General features: G+C 45.8%; 1 protein-coding gene across 3 annotated transcripts in view; it reads left to right on the forward strand.

Moving 5' to 3' along the window:
- Nucleotides 1–25002, forward strand: part of LGR5 (leucine rich repeat containing G protein-coupled receptor 5) — a 1160674-nt gene that overhangs the window by 258606 nt on the left and 877066 nt on the right. For all 3 annotated transcript variants that reach the window (XM_069228343.1, XM_069228341.1, XM_069228342.1), the window contains one exon: nucleotides 616–687. In XM_069228343.1, coding sequence (XP_069084444.1) covers nucleotides 616–687 — 72 coding nt within the window. The remainder of the gene's footprint in view (nucleotides 1–615; nucleotides 688–25002) is intronic.

Genomic DNA, 25002 nt, shown 5'->3' on the forward strand with positions numbered 1-25002 from the left:
GTGAAAAAAAGGAAAAACTGTTATAAACGGAAGTTATGTTTATGCTTCGGGCATTTCCCCAGGGAACTTGAGCCCTTGGAGGGCAGGTATTACAGTCCCAGGTGGTTCTATCACTCACTCCATCTCCCCAAAGTAAATTACAGCATACACAGTTGGGGCTTCAGGAGTGTGAGGGAGTAAAATCAAGTATGAGAGAGAGACATATTAGAGAGGCAGAATGAGAGGGAGTAGAAGGAAATGGAGAATGCATGGATGGAAAGTTAAAGACAAAGAGAGAGGAGGACATTTTTTTCCTGGGCTGCTTTTGAGTTGCAGTCCAGTCCTGTGAAAAGCACTCAGACAATCCTGAATTTAGATTGTAGGATATAAAACTGCACATAAAAAGAAAACTTTTTCAATTTTTACCAAACGTATACATTTGCTCTTATTGCTGACGAGCAGTACTGGTCATATAAGAGGAACACCTCTAAGTTCTTCTTCAGCAGCACGGTGTAGAGAATCTGAATTCTGAGACTCTGTATTGTATGAAATATTGTTCCTGTGTAAAATATTTGATTAACCTTCAACCTTTATCTATGTTAACATATTATGCCTCTATTGTTACTTTTTGCACAGAATGCTGCAGAACAATCAATTAAGGGAAGTTCCCAGTGAAGTATTCCTTGGACTGCACAGCCTCCAATCCTTGTAAGTAAATGTTAAAGTAATGTTTTAGCAATTGTAAAATAGATGTAAAAGTTAAACGTTTAAACATAAAGCCCAAAACATCTAATTGTTTGATCCCCAGAACCTTTCAGCTGAGTGTTACCTGCAGTTTTCTTAATTGCACGGACGTAGCATGCAATGACTTGAATAACGGCTAAGGCAGAAGTTATTTAAACGTTTTTTTCTGAGCCCATTCTGAGAATGTTTTTAAGTCAGGCCTACTTCCAAAGCTTTATGGGAAAAATTGGGGGAGTGGGAGGGGTAGGGCTGAAATCAGGGACTGCCTCTTATGAGATCAATTCTGGATCAATTCTGGAATACTTTTTCTGTAGCTCACAATCCATAATAAATATATAGGCTGTCCTGTTGTCAGTGTTAATTTTGTTGGATTACAGTGGGTATTTTCTAGTGTTTTCCAAAAGTGTCAAAATCAGTGTTTATACATTTTGACAGTGAAACAATAGTGCAGAGACCATGTTTATCCAGTGTTTGTGGAACAGTTTTATTGCAGTGACAGTGTATCACACCAGTATTCCTGGACAGAAACAGTTTCTTATGAAGGAATGCGGTGATGAATTCTTGACTGGGTTACTCCAAACATTGCTTATCCTGTAAATGTACTAAATGCCCACAACTCACATTGGTTGTAGATATAGGCCCTCATTCTGACTTTGGCGGGCGGCGGTCGCCGCCCGCCAAAATCAGGCCGCCGAAAGACCGCTCCGCGGTCAAAAGACCGCTGCGGCCATTCTGGCTTTCCCGCTGGGCCGGCGGGCGCCCGCCAAAGGAGCACCCGCCGGCCCAGCGGGAAAGGCCCTGCAACAATGAATCCGGCGGAGTTGCAGGGGTGCGACGGGTGCAAAATCTTTATGGGGCCCTGATAGGGGCCCCTGCACTGCCCATGTCAGTGGCAGGGGCAGTGCAGGGGCCCCCAGGGGCCCCACGACACCCGTTCCTGCCATCCTGTTCCTGGCGGTAAAAAACGCCAGAAACAGGGTGGCGGGAAGGGGGTCGGAATCTCCATGGCGGCGCTGCTTGCAGCGCCGCCATGGAGATTCAGCCCATGCAGGGGAAATCCTGCGGGAAACCGCCGGATTCCCTTTTCTGACCGCGGCTTTACCGCCGCAGTCAGAATGGGCTGGGAAGCACCACCAGCCTGTTGACGGTGCTTCCGTGGTCCCCGGCCCTGGCCGTCTTGGACCGCCAGGGTCGGAATGACCCCCATAGTTTCTTGAGAAGAAATGCAGTGATTACTTTTTGACTGGTTTACGCTACACAGACCTACATATACTACTTGTAAATGCCCTTTGTGAATTCCCAAAGTCGTAAACTTAGACGTTTGGTCTAAGTTTAGACCAAACGTCTAAGTTTACCATTGTGAATTGGGCCCATTGTGTTTATCTTGGAAATTAACTACACTCTTACAAGTTCAGTTTGTTGCAGAACACCACGCAGTGCTTTTTTAAGGGAATATTTACTCTTCCTCACCCTTTCTCGCTTCCCCATGAAAACCTTGACCTGGGAGAAGGACCGCTCAACATTGGTGCTGGAGACCAGCAGTGCAAGGATACTCAACACATAAACTGCAATCTTAGGCCATTGTTGTCTCTTTTCAGGCCAGTAATCTAGTACCTCAATCTGGCTATTGTTAGGGACTGGATCCTAGACATATACACAGAACTGGCTACTTATGCAATTGCGGTCATCAAAGCGGTCTAAAATGAACTTATATATTTCAAAATCTGAAGCAAGTTCTGCTTTGCGAAAGGTCTCAAGAACTTGTGTTGTACCATAAAGATGCTTCATTGACATCAGATGATATTCTCAAGGGAATATTGTGACACATCATAGCTTGCCATTATTATGCATTGTTGCATAAAATGTGCATAAAATGTACAAAACTTACCTTCTACAGTTCTTTTCCTCCCAAGTGGCAAACACTTCAACAGTGAGCATGTTGCTGTATCAGCATCATTGAAAATATTTCCCAGGTTTGTATCAAGCAGAAGTTTTGCTCCTACACAAATTATATTGTAGACTGGTGTTTTCTGTTTCTTACTTTGTTATGGTGTCAAATACTGCAGTCTTGTTCTCTTGTAAAAAGTGACATCCACTGAAGGACAGTTTTGGGGTCAGCTTTCTCTCATGCCTTAGAAGTTGCAAAAGGGGAAATATTTTCTTTTCAGCTCATGTCCTCACCCAAAGAATGTGCCACAGTAAATATCAAAGACAATGTTTTCCTTTATTGATGTTAGAGATTTTAAAGCTTCTTTTTAAATACTGTATAGTAGATGGCATGTTTACTTGACTGGAAAGACCTTGAACTCTGCCTTCACGAGTAATACATCACTCTACAATTTTCTCATGTAACTAGCAAAATCACTGCAGTTGCACATAGAATTACTCTAGTTCTTACCAATCGTTTCAAGCACATTCTGGAGCAACGCTTCAGGTTTCTAAAACATCCAGATCACCTATTATAGTCTGCCACCACCACCGTTTTCCGCATTGGAACTGCTGGATCTCCATGCATCTCTTTGGTTTCATCTAAAGTGAGAGATATTTTCCATTGCCATGGAGTAATACTGTAATATGTTCAGTGTCAAACATCAGGTAAGTATTTCTCATGCATTTGCATGGATCCTAGGTACGTCTTGGCTGCTAGTGCACGTTTGTGAAACAGACCCAATGGGACCTTCAGCCTGCTTCAAGCTGGTGCCAGACTGCAATACAGCACAATCAAACTTATGTGCAACATATTTTCCTTGTCAAATTTCCTTTTAAAATGGATCATTGTTTCATGGAGGGACATCTGGCACAGTGCACTCTCAAATCTAGGAGATTATAATCTTCAAATGGCTCTTGCATGCTATATGTTCTGCAGTTCGACTTGCTATCTTTCCAGTTAGTATGGAGACTGTCACTCTGCAAAACCTGCAGAGTAGCACTTTTTTTCCCATCACTTCCGTATTGCAAAATATATTTGTTATCTTGAATAATTTTCTGCGCTCTTCGCTTTCTGGGGCATTCAGTAGCTTTGCCTATAGGCACAACAATACATGTTTGAAATGGTCTGAGCACTGCTGCCTCCTCACAAGGACATGCACCCACTCAGGAAATATTTATTGGATAGGTAGAGAAGAATGCATGGAAACACAATTTATTTTTTGGAGTCTTGTGGTATGTGGATCACTCATGGAGCAATGCCCTCTAGCACATATTTAAGTCTTCACAAAATACACCTGTTAAATTATTTGGGATTATGTAGTGCTTCAGCTCTTGCACCTTTCAACTGCAGGTTCTATGAAGGCATAACGTCTGCCTCTGCTGCACGTAAAAAGAATGAGTTCACCTGCAGCCTATTATAAGCACTGTTGTATTACAGGGACGCACCTCTAAAGTCTATCGTCATGAGTTGGTTCCCCCTGTTTCTAAACTTCATTTTAGATTTTCATATTTTACACTTTTAGGCTGCATCGCTTTTAGCAATGACATTTTACACACTTTACGTAACCTGCATGATACTGTTCTAGGAATATATTATATATGCTGTAAGGAAATGCCTCCTTGGCATGGTTACTTCCTGACTTTTTTTGCTTTGCTGATGCTAAGTTTTGATTGAAAGTGTGCTGGACCCTGCGAACCAGGCCCCAGCGCCAGTGTTCTTTCCCTAAACTGTACCTTTGTCTCCACAATTGGCACAGCCCTGGCACTCAGATAAGTCCCATGTAACTGGTACCCCTGGTACCAAGGACCCTGATGCCAGGGAAGGTCTGTAAGGGCTGCAGCATGTCTTATACCACCCTGGGGACCCCTCACTCAGCACATGCACACTGCCTCACAGCTTGTGTGTGCTGATGGGGAGAAAAAGACTAAGTCGACATGGCATTCCCCTCAGAGTGCCATGCCAACCTCACACTGCCTGTGGCATAAGAAAGTCACCCCTCTAGCAGGCCTTACAACCCTAAGACAGCGTGCACTATACCACAGGTGAGGGCATATGTGCATGAGCACTATGCCCCTACAGTGTCTAAGCAAAACCTTAGACATTGTAAGTGCAGGGTAGCCATAAGAGTATATGGTCTGGGAGTTGGTCAAACACGAACTCCACAGTTCCATAATGGCTACACTGAAATCTGGGAAGTTTGGTATCAAACTTCTCAGCACAATAAATGCACACTGATGCCAGTGTGCAATTTATTGTAACATGCACCCAGAGGGCATCTTAGAGATGCCCCCTGAATAACAATCCGACTTTTAATGCAGGCTGACCAGTTCCTGCCAGCCTGCCACAAACCAGATAAGTTGCTGGCCACATGGGGAGATTGCCTTTGTCACTCTGTGGCCAGGAACAAAGCCTGCACTGGGTAGAGGTGCTTCACCCTTCCCCCTGCAGGAACTGTAACACCTGGCGGTGAGCCTCAAAGGCTCACCCTTTTTTTTACAGCGCCCCAGGGTATCCCAGCTAGTGGAGATGCCCGCCCCTCTGGCCACTGCCCCCACTTTTGGCGGCAAGGCTGGAGGAGATAATGAGAAAAACAAGGAGGAGTCACCCACCAGTCAGGACAGCCCCTAAGGTGTTCTGAGCTGAGGTGACCCCTGCCTTTAGAAATCCTCCATCTTAGTTTTAGAGGATTCCCCCAATAGGATTAGGGATGTGCCCCCCTCCCCACAGGGAGGAGGCACAAAGAGGGTGTAGCCACCCTCCAGGACAGTAGCCATTGGCTACTGCCCTCCCAGACCTAAACACACCCCTACATTCAGTATTTAGGGGCACCCAAGAACCCAGGAAATCAGATTCCTGAAACCTGAACTACAAAGAAGGACTGCTGACCTACAAGACTACAGAGACGACAGACGACTACAACTGCTTTGGCCCCAGCCCTACCGGCCTGTCTCCAGAGTCGAAAACCTGCAACCAGCGACGCATCCAACAGGGATCAGCGACCTCTGAAGCCTCAGAGGACTGGCCTGACCCCCAGGACCAAGAAACTCCTGTGAGCAGCGGCTCTGCTCAAAAACAGCCACATCTTTGCAACAAAGAAGCAACTTTCAAAGAACTCACTCTTCCCGCTGGAAGCGTGAGACTTCACACTCTGCACCCGACGCCCCCGGCTCGAGAACCAACACCACAGGGAGGACTCCCTGGCGACTGCAACCCTGTGAGTAGCCTGAGACGCCCCCCCTGGACCCTCACAGCGACGCCTGCAGAGAGAATCCAAAGGCTCCCCCTGACCGTACTGCCTGGAACAAGGGACCCGATGCCTGGACCAAGCACTGTACCCGCAGCCCCCAGGACCAGAAGGAACCGAACTTCAGTGCAGGAGTGACCCCCAGGTGACCCTCTGCCTAGCCCAGGTGGTGGCTGTCCTGAGAATCCCCCCCTGTGCCTGCCTGCACCGCCATTGTTTCCTATCTAAAACCCGACGCCTCCTTTGCACACTGCACCCGGCCGCCCCTGTGCCACTGAGGGTGTGTTTTGTGTGCCTACTTGTGTCCCACCCAGTGCTCTACAAAAACCCCCTGGTCTGCCCCCCAAGGACGCGGGTTCTTACCTGCTGGCAGACAGGAACTGAAGCACCCCTGTTCTCCATAGGCGCCTATGTGTTTTGGGCACCTCTTTGACCTCTGCACCTGACCGGCCCTGAGCTGCTGGTGTGGTAACTTTGGGGTTGCCTTGAACCCCCAACGGTGGGCTGCCTATGCCCAGGAACTGAGACTTGTAAGTGTCTTACTTACCTCACAATCTATCCTTTACTTACCTCCCCCAGGAACTGTTGATTTTTGCTTGGTGTCCACTTTTAAAATAGCTCATTGCCATTTTAACAAAGACTGTATATGATATTGCTTTTATTCAAGGTTCCTAACTTACCTGTGTGAAGTACCTTGCATTTTATGTGTTTACTTCAAATCTTGAACCTGTGGTTCTTAAAATAAACTAAGAAAATATATTTTTCTATATAAAAACCTATTGGCCTGGAGTAAGTCTTTGAGTGTGTGTTCCTCATTTATTGCCTGTGTTTGTACAATGAATGCTTAACACTACCCTCTGATAAGCCTGCTGCTCGACCACACTACCACAAAATAGAGCATTAGAATTATCTAATTGTGCCACTATCTTACCTCTAAGGGGAACCCTTGGACTTTGTGCACACTATTTCTTACTTTGAAATAGTATATACAGAGCCAACTTCCTACATATGCGTTGCTTGTTTTAGTTAGCCTTTTGTCGACATATAATCAGTACGTTCTGTCCAAGGCTAAGAACACAGTACACAGTATCCAAATGCTTGTGTTGCCCGTTCAGGGGACAGCTTCTAATATCTAGCTAAAGCACTGCATCAGGGTTGTGTGTCTAACACAGTGTGATTTTATTATATAAATTATACACTGACCCAGAAGGGGCAGAGGGACATTTCAGCCGCTACCATCCTGGGATGAATGTTGTATCAGACATGCAGCTTTGCTGGCGCTAATCTTCTAGGTTTCCTAGAAGGTTTGCCATTCACTCTACTGACACTATCTAGTGACTTCTGACACTATCTCCAGGTATGGGGGCTAAGGCTATTCCTATAGATCGGGCAGGCAGAGTGGTGAACCTTTATGCTCTCAATATAGTCTTAGGGTTAGGTAGGAGCTGCTAGAACTCATTTGCCATGGTTAAATTATTCACTCTGTTTACCATGTTCAGAATGCTGGTTATTTTGCATTGTTTCATCTGCTTAATTATCACAGCTCATTCTCTCTATGCAAGATTACGATTGTTTCAATAAATGTCCTGAAAACTTGCTTTGTATCTTGTGTTTCGTCTGGGCATGTATGAATAATACAACGAAAAGGTGAGATCTGTTTGAACGGTTTCCTTGAAAAGTTAATGTCATGTTCAGGTTGCCATAATCACCTTACACCCCGGTCAGATTAGGGGTCCATGTGAGGCGCTCAGAGCTAGCCAGGAGTTGGACCAGTGGTTTCCAATGGTGTTGAAGTTCCCCACATTCTCAAGTTCTGTCATCATAAATACGCAGTCCTCTTATCTTAGTAGGAGCCATATAACACTACCCTGAAAATATTTCTTTATCACTATAAATAAATGCATGAAAACGCAATTTTATTGTTAGAGTGGTGTGGTCACTCATGAGCAATGCCTGCTCGCATAAAATGTACCTCTAGTAAATTGTTTGGGCCTGTGTAGTACTTCAGCTTTGGAACCTTCCACTGCAGGGCCCATGCCTGTGCTGCAAGTGGAAAAGAAAGAATGAGTACCATTGCAACCTGTGATAAGTACTGCTGTATCAGAGCGACCTACCTCTCCCAAGGACATTTTTTGATATTGGTCATTTATTAGGGGTGTAGTTGGAAGTGTTTCAAAATATGTGTTTTATAAACTGCATTGGATGAGCAAGTATTCTGTACACGTTTATAATTCACTGACAGTGTCAGAAATGTTCAATGCCTTCAACCTTCTTCCTACAGCATGTCATCAGGAACAAATAGGAGGCTCAGTGAACTAAACTGATTCCCTGAGGTAACGCAGATGAATAATATTTTGGTTAATATTTGGTTGATTTTGCCTACAACCAATACTCTAATCTCATTTTCCAAGAATTAAAGCCTAAGCAGTCACCTTTGATGTCAGAAAGAGATACCAAATCTAGTATCTGAATAGCAGACTGTGTGATCCTAGGCAAATACTTGGTCACCAAGGGCCAAATGTATTGTGCATTTTTGCTGTCGCAAATGGCCTGATCGGGCTGCTTGCAACCACAATAAATGCATTTTGGTATGTATGAATTCTAATTTGCGATTCTGTAACATGTTACCAAATCACAATTTGGAATTGCAAATACATACAGATTCGGAATTAGGAAGGGGTGTGTCAAGGTGGTCCCTTCCTAATACCGAATCGCAGCGGTTTGTGGCAATGTTTTGTGTCCGAAATGTGGTCACAAAACATTTACATTTTACTACCTACTTCAAGTAGGTGGTAACCCATTCGCAAACTAGAAAGGTTGTGAATGCATGTGAAAATGTTTTTAAAGAGCAGGCAGTGAACCCACGTACCACTGCCTATTCTTAAAAAATAAAAAGAAAACTTTTCATTTATCTTTTTTTTTTTTTTTTAGATGTTTTTTATTGAGTCAAATACAAGAACATTAACTTAACATTGCCAGGACAGAGATATGCAGTTGTGAATACATATGCATAAGGTATATTGTACTTGTAAATGCATATTTAAACATGTACATGAATGAGGCATATACAGCAATATAGTATCAAAGACTCCAAATTTGAATAAAGAAAGAAAGAGGGAGAAGAGCTTTAGGGATAGAAAAGGGAATCAAGTGATAGCCATGTATAGAGAGCGGCAATAGGCATTAGTTACAGCGAATTTAAGATGAAATAAGTATATATAAGAAGAAAAACAGGAAATATATTGACATTTTTTTAAAAAGGAGGAGAAAAATCCATTTCCTTCGCAGTGCGTGAGAGATAGTTACTTAATGGCAACCATAGCTGATGACATTTGAACAAAGTTCCTGTTGATTCAAGCTTGTAGCTGTCAAGTCTATGATGGTAACATACAGAATTCCACCACTGTCTGAGAGTAATGTTCTCCGAAGATTTCCAGTTAGAAGTAATAATAGAGATAGCAATAGAAAGCAAAAGGTCCACCAATTTTCCAAGAGGCCTGAATGAACTCCAGATATCGTGTACGCCTCCCAAAAACAGTAATTCATATGACATTGGTAAGGAGATCTGAGCTATTGCTGAAAGGCGAGACCATATTGAGGACCAAAAAGTAGATAGGGATGGACAGGAAAAAAACATGTGAAAGTCAGTACCCTGATGAGTGTGGCAGCGCCAACAATTGTCATTTTGTGCAAGTTTGAATTTGTAAAGGCGTACAGGAGTGTAGAAAAGTCTATTATAAAAAAAATATAGGGTCTGTGTGAGGCTTGCAGTGCGTGCAGTGGAATGTATCTTATACCATATTCTATCCCATAAAGAAGTTGGCCAAACAACACCAAGATCTGATTCCCACAATGTCTCAATAGGTGATTTGAGTCTAGGTGATACAGACGTTCTTAAAAGTTTATAAATTCCAGCTGCCCTAGGATAATTAGAAGTTACAATCGGGTGTGGAGATGATGCAAGAGAGGAATGATTATGATGTATAAGTCTATTGAGGGCCTCTTGGACTAGAGTAGAAAGAATAATATATTGGGATTTCATGCGAATAGGGAGATTGTAAATTGCTGAGAGAGTAGTAAAAGGGATGATAGAGTCTTTATGATATAATTGGGAAATGAGAAGAATACCTTTAGTCATCCAAGCCTTCCAACACAAGGTTTTACCTTGTTTCCTAAGCGAACTATTGTGCCAAATAGGACTGTTAAAGAATTGATTAATGGGGGTAAGATGCGAAATAAAAAAAGGTTTCAGTAAGTTGACTGAATGGGAGATAGTGCTGGGCAACCAGAATTTTGGGGGGTTAGACATAAATATAATGTGTTTATGGGAAAAGGGAGAAATAAATGTTTCTTCCAAAGAGAACCATAGCTTTTTAGGGGCATCATTGAGTGTAGATAAATAGGGATGTATTTGCTTAATGCCAAAAGATTTGTGATAAGTTATAAAGTCAGGGAAATTAACTCCACCTTGTACTTTAGGAAGTTTTAATTTCAAGAGAGAGATTCGGGATTGTTTACCGTTCCACAGGAACTTGGATAGAATTTTATCAATTGAACTAAAAAATAGTTTAGGTATCTTAATAGGAAGCATCATAAGGAAGAAGTTAATGATAGGGAGAAGCATCATCTTAATGGTGTCCAAGCGGCCCCACCACGTGAGATATAACGGAGACCATTTCTGTGTGAGATCTACAAGCTTTGCCGATAGGATTTCTAAATTAGTCCTTAATGTATCCTTGAGAGTAGTGCAGTACCATACCCCCAGGCATTTAATCTTAGAAGAATTCCAAGTTAATCCTGCATCAAGGAATACAGAGCCAGTGCAATGAGCATTAAGTGGTAAGACCACTGTTTTGTCTATATTAAGTTTATAGCCAGATACATCAGAATATAAGTTGAGCTCATGCAGGAATGCAGGAAGAGAAGTGTCAGGGTGAGACATGAACAAAAGAATATCATCAGCATATGACATAAATTTGATGTGTGCATTATTAATTTGAAACCCCGTATCATTTATCTTTTTTAAACGCATTCCGGTTTCCTTTAAGGAAAACAGGCTGCATTAAAAAAAATATATATACTTTATGTATAAACAATCACAGACATGGTGGTCTGCTATGCCCAGCAGGCCACCATCCCTGTGATTTTAGCATTTCCTAATAGGTCGCAAATTGCAACCTACCTGAATATTAATGAGTTAGGTTGATTTGGGAGCCATTAGGAAACGCTAAATGAAATTCAGCGATTACCTAATTGCGATTCAAAATAAAGACGCACCTGGACCATAGCCTCCTTTTGGTCGCTATGACAAATATGAAAGTTCAAGGTGGGGAAGTGCATAAAATCCTCTCTTGTAAAACCAGTTTGAGTGAATATAAATACCAAGGTGCACATGTAAAATGTCTACTTGTAATGCAAATATGAGACTTACTGGAGTTTTATCTGTAACTGTCAACACATTTTGAACTAAGATTTCATGATACAAAGTTCTGAGCTGTCAGCTTTACCTCCAAACTTGAGTCAAAGGCATTAGAACATTTTACCTGAGCACTGGTTACATTATTCAAGGTCAGCCTTTATATTTCATTTTAGGCGCAAGAAGATTAAGTGATTTTCCCAGAATCACAGGATGTTGAGCCAACACAAGGACCAGACCTTGATTCCAGCTCTGGTAGCGCGTCAACATTTTGCTGCAGATTATGAATTACTCAAACAATGTTTGTCATCGGTTGTATAGAACATTTTATGCATAGTGCACAGAACAACCACTAACCCCCAGACACAAAATATCGCACACACCCTCCAATACCAATTCGATGTCTCAGGACATAAGAGGCCTGATTGCCGTGTGGTGTAAAACAAAGGAAATATCAAAATGCAAGTATGGGGGATTAAACTAACCAATCTATTGATGACAAAGAAATGCGTGCACACACACATATACACAAATGTATGTACACACACATCACAAGCAACTACACAAAAGCATACATGCACACACCAATCAAAACACTTACACTTTAAGATTAAGTTAATTGCCCTGGATTGCATGGCGTTGCGCCAACAGCAAGATTCAAACCACGCACACCAGTTTCAAAGGCGGCAGCTCTGGCCACCCACTCAGTGACTGGCCTACAGGCACTGATAATCCCCTACCATGACTGCAGTCCCATGTAATGTTCCAGTCGGGGCCCATTGGAAGAACACAAGAAAAACGGTTCTAACCTCAATAACACTGGTTCTCAGGATCTTGATTCCAACAACACCCAGAAATCTCCAGAGCACTTATACATAGAAATGGAACTAGTCGGATTCAGGGCAGTTATGGGTAACTCATGAAGGTCTGCACCAGGACCTTGGAGCAGACCTTCATGAAAACAGATGACTATGGAGACAGTCAAGTAACAACCTTTAAGCTTCTCGATAAGAGGCTGGAATCTTCACCGCTAGGCCCCAAGTGCCTCTCAGTTGAGACTGACGAAAAAAAACTTGTGTATAACGTGATCTTCCAGGTTGTGTCTATTCCACAGCTGTCTGCAACATCATTGATAGGACGACTGGAGTTGAGGAGGCAAAGAGAGTGATGAGACATTTTGTTATTTGTAGCCTGGTATATTATTTCAAAACACATTGACAAAACATTTAGTGCACCATGAAAATAATAAACGTTTAAAAGAAAATAAGCATTTTTTGCAAGACTGCAGTCTTCAACCCTGACATTGAGATACTAAGGGCCCGATTTAGATGTTGTCGGACGGGTTACTACATTACATTGGTGACAGATATCCCATCCACCAAAATATAAATCCCATAGGATAAAATGTGATTTATATTTCGGCCAACAGGATATCCATCATCGTTGTAACGGAGTAACCTATCCACCGAGACCTAAATCGGGCCCTAAGAACTTAATCTACAGGTCACCAGTGACTCCTTAGTGAGAATGGTGAACACATAGCTGTGACATTGGATCTCACATGCTGTGGATATGCAGTTCCATATCTGACTGTAACGGTAATAACAGGACAGCGGACTGGGGAGATGGGCGAAGAATTTTCTTACTATTTAGGGCCTGGCATACTTTTTAAGGACAGCAGAGGCATGTTAGTGCAAAATGAAAATAATTGACATTTATCTTAACACTGAAATTCATTGCTAGGTACCCCTTGGTCCCTGCTGATTTTGTTGCACTAACCGGGGTGGGGAGGTCAACAAGGAGCTTACCTTGAGGGACTCTATCTCTGGCAAGCATGCCTGCCCCTCTCCTCATCCCCCAACGTCATCTTTAATTTGCCAGTTAGGATCAGTCGTCCCTGGCTGCCATAATAGCCTTCACAAGTGGTGGAGGACTTGGCACAGTGCTCCCCCACCCCTAAAAACAGAGGCCTTCTGGAACCTTGTTCCTGGCAGGCACTGATTCTCCCTGTCCCTCCAGGCCCTGTGTAATCTGCTGGCAGAGACCCGTTGTTCCCGGCTGGCACTGTTCCCCTAACAATGGTGGGCTTCCCCATCCCCTGCATGGAGGGTGGGGAAGTTGGCTCAGTGCTCCACACCCCTAAAAATAAAGGGCTGCCAGGACCTCATCCCCAGCAGGCACTGATGCCCCTGTGTAATCTGCCAGCTGGGATGAATTGGTCCCAGCTGGCATTTTGCATCTTAAAGTGGGTGGGGAAGCTGTACAAAATATCCCCTCTCCCCTCTAAAATACTGGCCAGTGGGGACCCCATCTCTGGCAGGCACTGATTGACCATCACAGCCCCACCATGCAGTGGGACACTGCAGGGTGGTGAGCTGATGACAGGACCAGAGCTTGATTCCTCAGGTCCAAGGTTGTCTGCTTTAGTCATTCAACCATGTCGCCTTCCACCCCTCGCTGCCCCTGTGTAACCCACTCAGAGGTGGATGGTGCAGGTGCAAGGCAAGGTTGGACAGATTATCTGTTTGTCCTGGCACCTGTGCAGGGTCCTTCATGGGGGCAACAGCAACTAAAAGAAGGCGGCAGCAGAAGCCCTGCTTTATTGGACTGGGGATGCCCTTGACCCACCCCTTACCTTCATACCATCAGTGCCACCTACTATGCTAAACTACAACAGGTCGGGTAGCACTGTTTGGAGAAAGGAGGGGGCTATCAGTGTTTCTTTTTCCTCTCCCTACCGCTGCCCTCTGTGCTGCTGCAGCTCAACATGGTCATGTGCTTTCCTCTAGTGACACATGCTACCAGTGGTTTTCGGTTACAACCCTGATGGGCTGATTTTTGTCCTGTAAGTATTTACTGGTGAGAATCAGTTGAAATCAAAAACTGGACAGTTTTTAAATATGAGACATATAAAAGAGCCGAAACACTGCTTTCCATAACTGGTGTGTTGTGAGCCACTCACACTTCTGGGCCTCAATTCAATGTTACCTGCTGCACTTAAGGTAGCTGCCGTTCTGGGTAGCATGTGTTTCCTCAGCATCTTTCACCCTTCCCCACCATGCATGGCAATCACTCCAGTCCCGAAACAGACTCTTTGTCCCTTTCAGAAAAAAAATTAGCTCCCACTTGTGGCCCCTCCATTTTGCAGGAAGGCCGGTCACTGGTCTAATGTGAGGAAGAAGTATGAGCCTTGGATGTCCCTTTGCTAAAATAAATTGGACATAATTGTGATAAAGTAGATCTTTCAGATCCCCCTCCCTGGGCCCCATTCCACTCCACCAACTGGCGATAGCTGCTTTCATTGCAAGTGTGCTGTCTCCTCTGCTCTTTGTTATAAACATGGGCCCCAATATTGTTTTATCTTCCTCACCAATATTCCAAGGAGGCCCAAGCTAAGGTTTCTCTTCTGCTTCAATGGTTCCCTCCCTTTAGCCGTTGGTCCAGGGCCCAAAACATCACAGGCACTGCAAGGGTTCACTGGGCCCTAATAAAAGGAAGGATAGTATTATAGCCATAATTGGGATTTAGTTGGCCCTTACTCCCCTAGATCACAGTATCACTGCATCAGCAGCTCCAATGATACCCATAAGCTGCCTTCTCTGCCCACTATACTGGACCATCACTCCTAGCCCTAATGCCCAAAGAAGGCTGTCATCCCTTTTGTATGAAAACAAAAGTGAGAACATCCCCCACATCTCAGCCTTCTTTTGCTCGGGCCCTGCACAGCAAGGGACCATAGTGCGCGCAAGGAAAATCTGCATGTAAACAGAGGTCAAAATTGTCAGGTTCTAAGGGACTGACGTGCCCATGCTATTTTAACTTTGTAAAAACATTTTGCTTTACTTTTCTTTAAAAAACTAACCGTCCCATCCCTGAACAGTTAATGCAGACTTTGAGGTGCCTCTTGCTGAAAGTGAAAGGAGGGTAGGTGTCCTGTGCTGTGAAGCCTAGGGAGGTCTGAAGAAGAAACGGACTTCCTCACCAGAGTAAAAGAACAAAAAAATAGTGGCGCACTCCAGGAATCAATTATTTTGCATCAAGTTGTTGGAATATTATTTGGTGAAACCACATGAATAATTAGGTACGCAGATTACATAGGGGGTTGGTGGGAAATATAAATCATTACATAAACATCGGGTGTATATCATTTAGAGCCAGATGTAGCAAGCAGTTTTGCCCATTCTGTGTCTATGGGAAAATGTGTTCGTACATATGGCCCTTAGTTCTTATTTTCTTCACTAATTCCATTTGCAAAAATACTTATAAATATTCACATTCATAATTTGTATGGTCTCATAAGTTTACCTTACCAGAGTGAAATGTAAGTGTGTGGAATTGCTTAATCACCAACTGTAAAGGCTACTTGGAAGTCAGTATGGGCTTTAGTTGACGCAGTCATTTGAAGCTTCACAGTGACCAAGATGTATTCTTTCTGAGAGGTAATGTAAGGGTGTTAACAGCTGAGTTCTACAATGCACCCTCTTAATAAACATATTGATACTAGGTACATTATGATTACATATTACTAAACAATGTACTTTGAAAAGACATTTATTTATCTTAAACATCATTTTGCTGCAGCCTGTTGCATACTGTGCAATACAATTTTAAAATAGTGACATATTCACAGGGCTTCATGTCACAGACTGGACCTCGTAGCACTATAAAAGCACAAGTCATTATTCCCCACTGCACCCACCAGAGTTCAATTCTTGGACTTTGTGGTCACACACACAGACATCTGCAGTGATCACATTACCCAACTGACGTTTCACATCTTAAGAAGAGTGCATTCCCTACTGGCTAGTTTAATTTGGAGAAATTTTGCATCAAAGATATATAGAGTAATCTGAAGGTGAAAAAACGAACCCTATACAGAATATTTTGTTCTTTGTGTGCACACCTTTAACCCTGCCACCACACTCGCTGACATTCGCCTCCATGGCAGTGAGGATCCGTTTTCACACTTTTTTAAGCACTTCAGCTGCTGTATTTAAATGAGGACAGACTGAAATCGAACCAAATAATCAAGGTCACACTTCCAGGCTATGTTCATTTGCTAGTACTTGCTGAAGCATTTCTGTCTCCCTGGGAATAAATCCCTGGACTCTCAGGAATGTCTTCATCACACCAGACAATGTGTATTTATATTAAGAACCTGAGTCACAGAGCCTTTTATGAACATGAGGACAAACTAGGTCACTATCTGATGTCCCAGATCCATCAAACGTGCAAAACAAGTCATTGGGTCCATGATGTTTGGAATAGTCCCTGGGACATCAGATAGGGAGTGTGGTGTGGCAACAAAAATGTTGATGGGTAGGATACTGTACTGCGTTCTGTTGATTTGATGGTGCGAAAATATACGCATTGACACACATTGTCAAGACAGTATGAATCAGTATACAAAATCAACCAAAGAATTTAATAAAGTTCAAGACAAAATACAGAGTATAAGGTGGGAGAGAAAACCAGCAGGGTTTTGCCTTCTAGGGTCAGAAAGAAAAGAGCCCCTTACACCTCCAAAAATACAGGACTTTTATAGGGTTCTGAACAAAGAATTTGACGGTTCCCACAGAATTAATCAAAGTGAAACAGTTGCAAAATAATACATTTCAAAAGCCTCCCATATTTCTATAACATGCATCTTCTCATGAATTCTACTTGTACTGGAACAAATAGCTATATTTGTACATTATTCTACCAAGACAGATAAGTTAAGCCTTAAACACATGCAATGTTGCTGAAACAACACATTACATTTCTTGGAAAAATCATTGTTTCATCTAGGAAAGATACATTTAACATTATTCTACTGAGGCATGAAACTACAAATTTATCCTAATATAAACATTGGCAACAATCGTGGCAGAAAACACAGAGTTTAAGGCCTATGCTCTCTAAGTTAGAATAAGTTTAATTTTATTAGCGAAATATATTTTTTGAAAAACTGCACGATCAAGCCCCCTCTCTGATTACTAGAATCACCCCATTCTGCCCTTTAAGAAAGCAACATCCTAACAAAACAGTTGTCATCAACTTTCCATTCTTTTACCTGAATTTGTCAAGCTCTCTCTCTCTCGTCATAGCCATTATTAGTACGCCTATCTACTAACGTAGACGTTTTTCTTATCTTCATATCATTTAAAGCTACTCCTGCAGATGGCATTTAAGTGCCAACTGAATCTCTCAGTATCTGTTGAAAGCTACATCTAGTTTTCCCTAGATAAGTAGTATTCCCTCCATTGAGGTTTTCTGTATGATACATCGTTGGAAAAGCTAAAGCTACATAGCAACTTCATACCCAATTATGCAAGAGCTGGAAATAGGCAGATTCGCCACAAACATAATATATTTCTCTTCTACTTGTTTCATGTCCAGTTAATACTAAGGCCCTCATTATGAACATGGCGGTAAGCACTGCACTGGTCCGGACTGCCAAATAATGAACCACCCGAAACACAGGCATCCTGAAAACCACTCAGCCAGCAGAGGAGTGCCGACAACAACAGCAGAGCCCGCCCACAGTCCGACGGAAAGGCCCTACCTGCCCATCAAATAATGAAGCACTAGACCGCCGTCAGTTCTGGGGCGGGACCACCGTCATGCAAAGCCAGCCAGAAACGAACCAAATATAAGGAAACACTCACCGGAGGCTCACACAACACGCTGAAGCAGACATGGATAGAGAGCTGCAGATTATGCCAGCCCTGTTCCTTGCCATATACCTCCACGACCGAGACCACAGGCGAAGACGACGACGGTAAGTACTGCAACCTACGAAACAAAACAAGAAAGGGCACAGTTACATACCCACCCACTACACTCACCCTGCAACGTTCCCACAACCTTTCACAGCAGCACAAGCAATACACCCTACAGCAAGAGGTACTTACCCGACACAAGGCAAATCCAACCTGTCCAAAATACATACATGTACCCCACACCCACAAACAATGAAACGAGAGACCACGGATCCAGAGTGTCCCTCCAACAACACAGGCCACACATTAACCTTTATTATGCTCCCTGAGCACCCGAAGTGGATATAAGGCCAATGGCTAGTCTGTATGAAAACAAGTCCGATGGGCCACAATGGCCCCAACCTGACTCCCACAAGTGCTACGGTACTCCACCTCAAAGGGGCAACGATGGGGCATCCAGGCACCTCAGGGAACATGGGCAGAGGATGGTGGGGGTGGGGATTTATGACGGGGCTGGGGCTTAGATTTTCGTTCGGAAGGTGGAGGGGGTTTGGGTTTGACCTTGGAAGGTGGGGGATTGTGCTTGGACCGGGTGGAGGCAGATGGAATAGGCTCAGCATGGGGCTTCTTCCTCTATGGGGAAGGGGCACAGGAATGTGAAGGGCGGGCAGGCTGTGACGTGGAAGGAGTGGACAGGGCAAGGAGGTGTGCACGTTTATGGATGAGACGGGGTGGGCCAGTGGGTTGGAATAGGTCAGCACGGGAGAGGAAAACTTTCTTTGGTGCAATTGGGTTGGACCTGGAGGAGGGTGTGGGAGTGGAGGTAGCGGGAGCGGTCGTAAGTGGTGTAGATGTGCATGATGTGGGTGCAGGTGACTGGACAGTAGGCTGCGGTGTGGTGGATGTGTGATGGGTGGGTGTTTTGGTGCGTTTGAGTGTCTTGGGAGGAGGGGGGTGGACACAGTGGGACAAGACAAGCTGCCAGTGTGAATGTATGTTGTCTGGGTTTCTGCAAGTCTGGTGAGTGTGCTGCATGTGTCAACTAAAGTAGTTGTGGTGAGTGCAGGTGTGGTGTCTGGTGTGCATGTATGGATGTGTGCTATTGTGGTATCTGCAGGATTAGGCTCAGCAACAGTGAATGAAGGTGCAGTGCCTGGGGGTGTGCATGTAGAGGAGACAGACAGGGAGGCAGAAGAGGTGGGCACACTGGGGGAAGTGGATGTTGTTGTGTGTGCATGTGTATGTTGGCTGTGTGAATGCTTGTGGTGGGAGGTGTAGTGCTTGTGTTTTGAAGTGTGCTTCTTGTGTGTTGAGGTGTGTGCCTGTGTGTCAGAATGTGTGCAGTGAACGGGTGAAGGGAGTAGGGTGCTGGAAGGGGTAGAGGAGGTTGGAGGGGGGACGGAATGACCAGGGGCACTGGCTGCCGTCCTAGAGGAGGCCAGAGCCTGAAAAGATCTCTTAGGCCAGACACGGCACTGTGAATCCCATCCAGGTAGGCATTAGTCTGCTGCATCTCTGATGCTAGCCCCTGGATGGCATTGACGATGGTTGTCTGCCCTACAGAGATGGTTCACAGGAGGTCAATAGCCTCCTCCGTGAGGGCAGCAGGGCTGACTGGGGCAGGGGAAGAGGTGCCTGGTGCAAATGAGACACCCACCCTTCTGGGTGAGCGGGGACGGGCAACTCGGTGGGGAGCAAATGGGAGGGCGGTGATGGTATGGGGGGTGGCGGAAAATGACACCACCGCCAGGGAGCTCCCATCGGAGGAGGTATCGGAGTCACTACCTCCAGTGGTAGTTGCCTCCCCCGTGGTACTGCCCTCTCCCTCCAACCCACTGTTCCCCTTGGCGTCGGACAACTCTGCCTCCGAGGAGCCGTGGGCCGCTGCATCCCCACTCGCCGGTGCCTCAGCTCCATCGCCAGATGATGCAGATGTACACTGACAACACAAGAGAACAGGGATGGGGAGACAAAACAGGAGAGACACTTGTAAATAGCTGAATGGAGGTACAATAGTGGTTCACACATACACCCACCCAGAAGATCCTCCAACAGGCAGCACCTACCGCTATACCCATGGCTATGCCCCTGACTAGTGCCCAGAACCCTGCTCTACAGCCATTCCACAAATAACTTAAGGACCTGACGTGTAGTAGACCTGACCAAAACACCCCTGCTCCCCACAGGGGCCATAATGTAGATGGACATCAGTCATAGTCCCTGCAACTAGGCAGCATAAATCCAAATGCACACACACACACATGCATCAAGGGTCAAAATATGGTATGTGTACTCACCCCCTTGTGACTGCTGTGCAGCCTTCAAGCGCCTATCCAGGTTCGGGTACGCCACTGCCAGGATGCGTTGCATAAGGGTGGTCAGTGCCCGATGGGCACCGCTTCCCCGTTGGGAGGACTTCCCCAGCTGGGCCTCGCAGATCTTTCGCGCCCAGCGTCGCAGGTCCTCCCACTTCTTCCTGTGGTGGTTGCTCTGCCGGTTGTACACCCCCAGGGTCCGCACCTCCTTGGCGATGGCATGCCAAAGTCCCCTCTTCTGGTGGGTGCTTACCTAAAAGGGACACACAGAAATGTAACACAGAGGTCAGGCACTGGCCAATCACATACAGCTGGCTGTACGTCCACTATGAGACAGACAGTACAAACCAACTAACAGCACATACACACGCAGCATGTCAGGAACCCTGGCCCATCCAGTGTCAGAGGTGCACACATGTATGCAGCCAACACCAACCATTACACACATCCATGGCCCCCAATCCTCCTACTCACCTGTACCTCTGGCCGTCCGTAGAGCTTGGCGTGCAGGGGCAGGACTCTGTCCACAAGCCTCTCCAATTCCTCTTGGTTGAAGGGGCCCTTTCCCCTGCAACACGTGCCACTTCCATGACCAGAGGCAGGACACAGCAGAACAGTCAGTGGAGTACCTACTTGCACGAGATCAGGGAGTCAAGTCAAGTTGGGGTGATGTGTTCCTATATGCACCGCAGCGGTGTGCACCGTCACCGCCGGCGGCGATCATGATACACTAGGATTCCCCATTGACATCCATGTTAACCAATGAATTTGCACACGGCGGTAAACACTGCCTTACGCTGTTATATCAACCGCTAGCGGTATGAGGTCACTTCCACAACGACAGTTCTGGATTTCATGGGGCAGACATTTTGGCTAAAACAACACATTTGTAAAACTCCTATCTGCACAATGCAGGCCCTATTGTTACCTAAACACCCATAGGCATGTGACAATTAACATTACCTCACCTGACCAGCCCTGATCTATCATAGTGGTCAAGTTGCTGTTATGTCACACTATGCATTAGTGTCAACAACAGTCATGCCAGCAGTCCTGAATGACGAGCAATGTGTGCCGATGTATGTGTGTTCCTCACACATGTTTTCTACTTCTCCTAGGTACAGACCCTTGTGGCAAGGAAGGGCCCGATCGGTGTACAGATCACTTGTGGATTTGCAGACCATGGTGGAGTGTCACATCATTATCAATTACAGACTCACTCGTGCAACTATTCTGGAAATTTGTGCATTACTGGATCCTGCACTGACTCCGGCAAATCGTAATCAGCATGCCATCCCTACTGAAGTGCAGGTGCTCTCTGCACTCCATTTCCTGGCCACGGGCTCATTTCAAGTGATAGTGGGCATGGGTGCAGGTTTTTCACAGCCAATGTTTAGCATTATACGGTCAAGATTCTGAATGCATTTGTACGACACCTGCAGTCACATGTGAGGTTTCCCGAAGTGCTGACCTCCCTGCCATCAAGTCGGACTTCTATGCCTTTGCCAACATACCCCATGTGATAGGTGCCATTGATGGCACCCACATAGCTATCATCCCCCAAGAGTCAGTGAACAGGTGTACAGAAACAGGAAGAACTTTCATTCCATGAACATTCAATTAGTGTGTACTGCAGACCAGTACATCACACATGTGAATGCCATGTTCCCTGGTTCAGTCCATGATTCATTTGTGGTGAGGAACAGTAGTGTGCCACACAAGATGGAAGAACTACAGGAGGACAGAGGGTGGATCGCTCTGAGGCTTGTCATTTAAAGTTGTGTTGTGCACCTTTTTCTAGACAATTCTGGCTATCCCAACTTGCTTTGGCTCTTGACCCCAGTGAGGAATCCTGGAACAGATGCAGAGAGGAATTACAATGAGGCCCATGGATGTACTAAGAGGGTGATAGTGCGCACAATAGGTCTCCTGAAGGCTAGATTTCGTTGTCTACATATCTCCGGCGGATCCCTGGCCTATGGGCCTGAAAAGGTGGGTAGAATAGTGGTGGTCTACTGCATGCTGCACAACGTGGCTGCGAGAAATTCTATCCCCCTCTTGGAAGAGGAGGGTGCTGTATATCCAGACCAGCTTCCTCAGAGAGGGGACGAGAGTGATGGTGATGATGAGGAAGGGGAAGATGTAAATTCCAGGACCCAACTGAAACAACTCTACTTCCAGTAACTATGTGGGACAATTGGATGAGATTGGTGTCGCTGCATCATACTGTCAGTGTGCCTTGACATCTAGGGGGGTGTTGGGTCAATACTAATTGCCACTGTGACCAGGTCTGCATAGGACAGATTACAATTTAGTCTATTATTTCAATACATATTTAGGCACAACAACATGTAAGGCATGTGGTGATTTTCATGCTACTCATATACAAATAAAGGAGTTATCAACCAGTTGCATCCATACTTCACTTTGTTCAAACTTAATGACAGGGGACATTGTAACAGGTGTGCAGGGATAAAATCGTGCAGATTACAGTGATGGGAGTGGGCTAATGGTGGTTATCCAAAATGGCAACATGGTGGCAGCATTGTTCGCAGTATTGGTTGGTCCATCCATGCTTACATAAGTTTGTATTATTTCTAGCACTGTTTGGTGGTTGATTGAATGGGACACTTCGTGGACAGTATTTTGCGGAGTCACTTCTTAGAGGTGGCCTTGTTCTTGTTGTCCATTCTGTATCCTGTGCTGTAGTGGGGGCTTCCTGTTCTGTGTGGGCCTCAGGCTGTGTTTGGACAAGCTGCAGCAGCGCACCTGCTTTGCTGGCCATTGTTGCATTGTGTAGTTTCCACTGCTCCATGGCCTCTTGGTGGTGTGCTTGCTGCATCTTCTGACTCTGCTTCAGGGTGGATACTGTCTGGGCCAATCTGTCCTGGGTATGGTGGTAGGCTCCCAGGGCCTCAGAAATCACATCCTGGGCTGCAGCATCCATCCTGTGGCCTCCCCCCTGAGCAACTGATGCCCTCCCACTGGGCCTAGCCCCCTGTGCCTGTGTCCCCTGCACAGGTCTGGCGGTACCACTTGTACTGGGGCCATCATCTTCCTGCCTGTTGGTAGGGGGTGACTATGGCCTCTGTACTTGTGTTCCACCAGTCTGTGGCCTGGATACCCAGGTGTGGGGACGGTTGCCCTGGGCTGATGTTATTGGCTGGGTGGTAGGGGTGTCAGTGATATCCTGGGTGGGGCTGCTGGATGGTGACAGTCCAGGACTATGTGAGGGGCCAGCCTGATCCTCAGTGTCCAGGGTTCCATACCCAGTGTCCTGTGAGGTGCCTCTGTCTCCCTGTGGGGCACTGCCACTCCTTGTCGTGACCGTCAGGGTGGCATGGGTGGTGGTGCCTTTTGGGGGAAATGGACATGTCTGTTACTTTAGCATGGTCGGATGGGGTGCAGAGGCCTGGGCGGGTTTGTGCAGCTTACACACTTTGGGACCATTCAGGATGCTTTGGTGAGGTTAGCATTTCTTTTAGCTTAGGATGTGGAGGTGCATTGTGGGTGTTATAGGCCATTGTGTTTCCTTGCAGGGGTGGGTGGCTGTGTACAGGGGGAGGGATGTGGGCCTGTTAGTGGGTTTGTGGGCATGCAGGGGGAGTAGATTAAGGCTTGTGGGCTGGGTGGGGTAGTGGTCCTAGTGGGTGTTGGAGGGGTGGGGTGGTGCATGCATTACAGGTGTGATGGATCTGGGGTAATTGGAGACGACTTACCCGAGTCCATTCCTTCTGTGAGTCCAGTGAGGCCCTCTGGGTGCAGGATGGCCAGTACCTTTTCCTCCCAGTCAGTGTAGTCGGTGGTGTTGGTGGGGGTCTTCCCCCAGTCTTCTGGACTGCAATGTGGTGCCTAGATGCCTTGGCCCGGACCTTCCCCCGCAGGTTGTTCCATCTCTTGCGGAGGTCGTCCCTGGTGCGTGGATGGTGTCCCACTGCATTGACCCTGTTGACTATTGTCTACCATAGCTCCATTCCATGTGCCCCGAATAGTTGTGGCTCGAACTTCAGGATCTCGTCCACCATGGTCCTTAGCTCCCTTTCTGTGAAGCGTGGGTGTTTGGGGCGTGCCATGGTGAGTGTCGTGAATGGTCTCTTGTGTGGATCTAGGTGAGGGTGCTCTTGTGTGGTTGGGTGTAAGTAGCGTGGATTGTGGCATTCGGTGTCTGCTTCTGGTGTTCTCTGTCTTATTTGGCTTACTTTCGTTGCAAAGGATTGTGTGGTGTGTCTCAGAGTGTTTCATAGTGTTGTGGATGTGTGTCAGGTGTGTGGGTTTCTAACTTATCCAATGTGTGCACTTCTTACTGTTGGGTCCACTTGCCGCCCGTGGTGGTTTGCACCGCCAATGGTAGTTCGCCTTCCACTGACCGCCGCAGTGATTTGGGTATCATTATTTGGAGGGCGGGGTGTTGGTGTGCTCAGCGGTGGCAGGGTGGGAGGTCCAGCATTTCTGCTGACAAGGTCCTGGCGGTGACTGGTGGAAGGGTGATTTTTGTCAGATTCAGATTTTTTATAAATTATATGGCGGGTTTCTGTTCACCATCAATGGCGGTCTTCTGTTAGCCGTCACCACGGCGGTAGACGGTGTTTACCACCAGGTTCATAATGAGGGCCTAAATCTGTCACCAAATAATTCTGCTCACAGTGTCTCCAGCCCATGATTTCTACAGT

This window comes from Pleurodeles waltl, chromosome 4_1 (assembly GCF_031143425.1).
Source record: "Pleurodeles waltl isolate 20211129_DDA chromosome 4_1, aPleWal1.hap1.20221129, whole genome shotgun sequence".
Lineage (NCBI taxonomy): Eukaryota > Metazoa > Chordata > Amphibia > Caudata > Salamandridae > Pleurodeles > Pleurodeles waltl.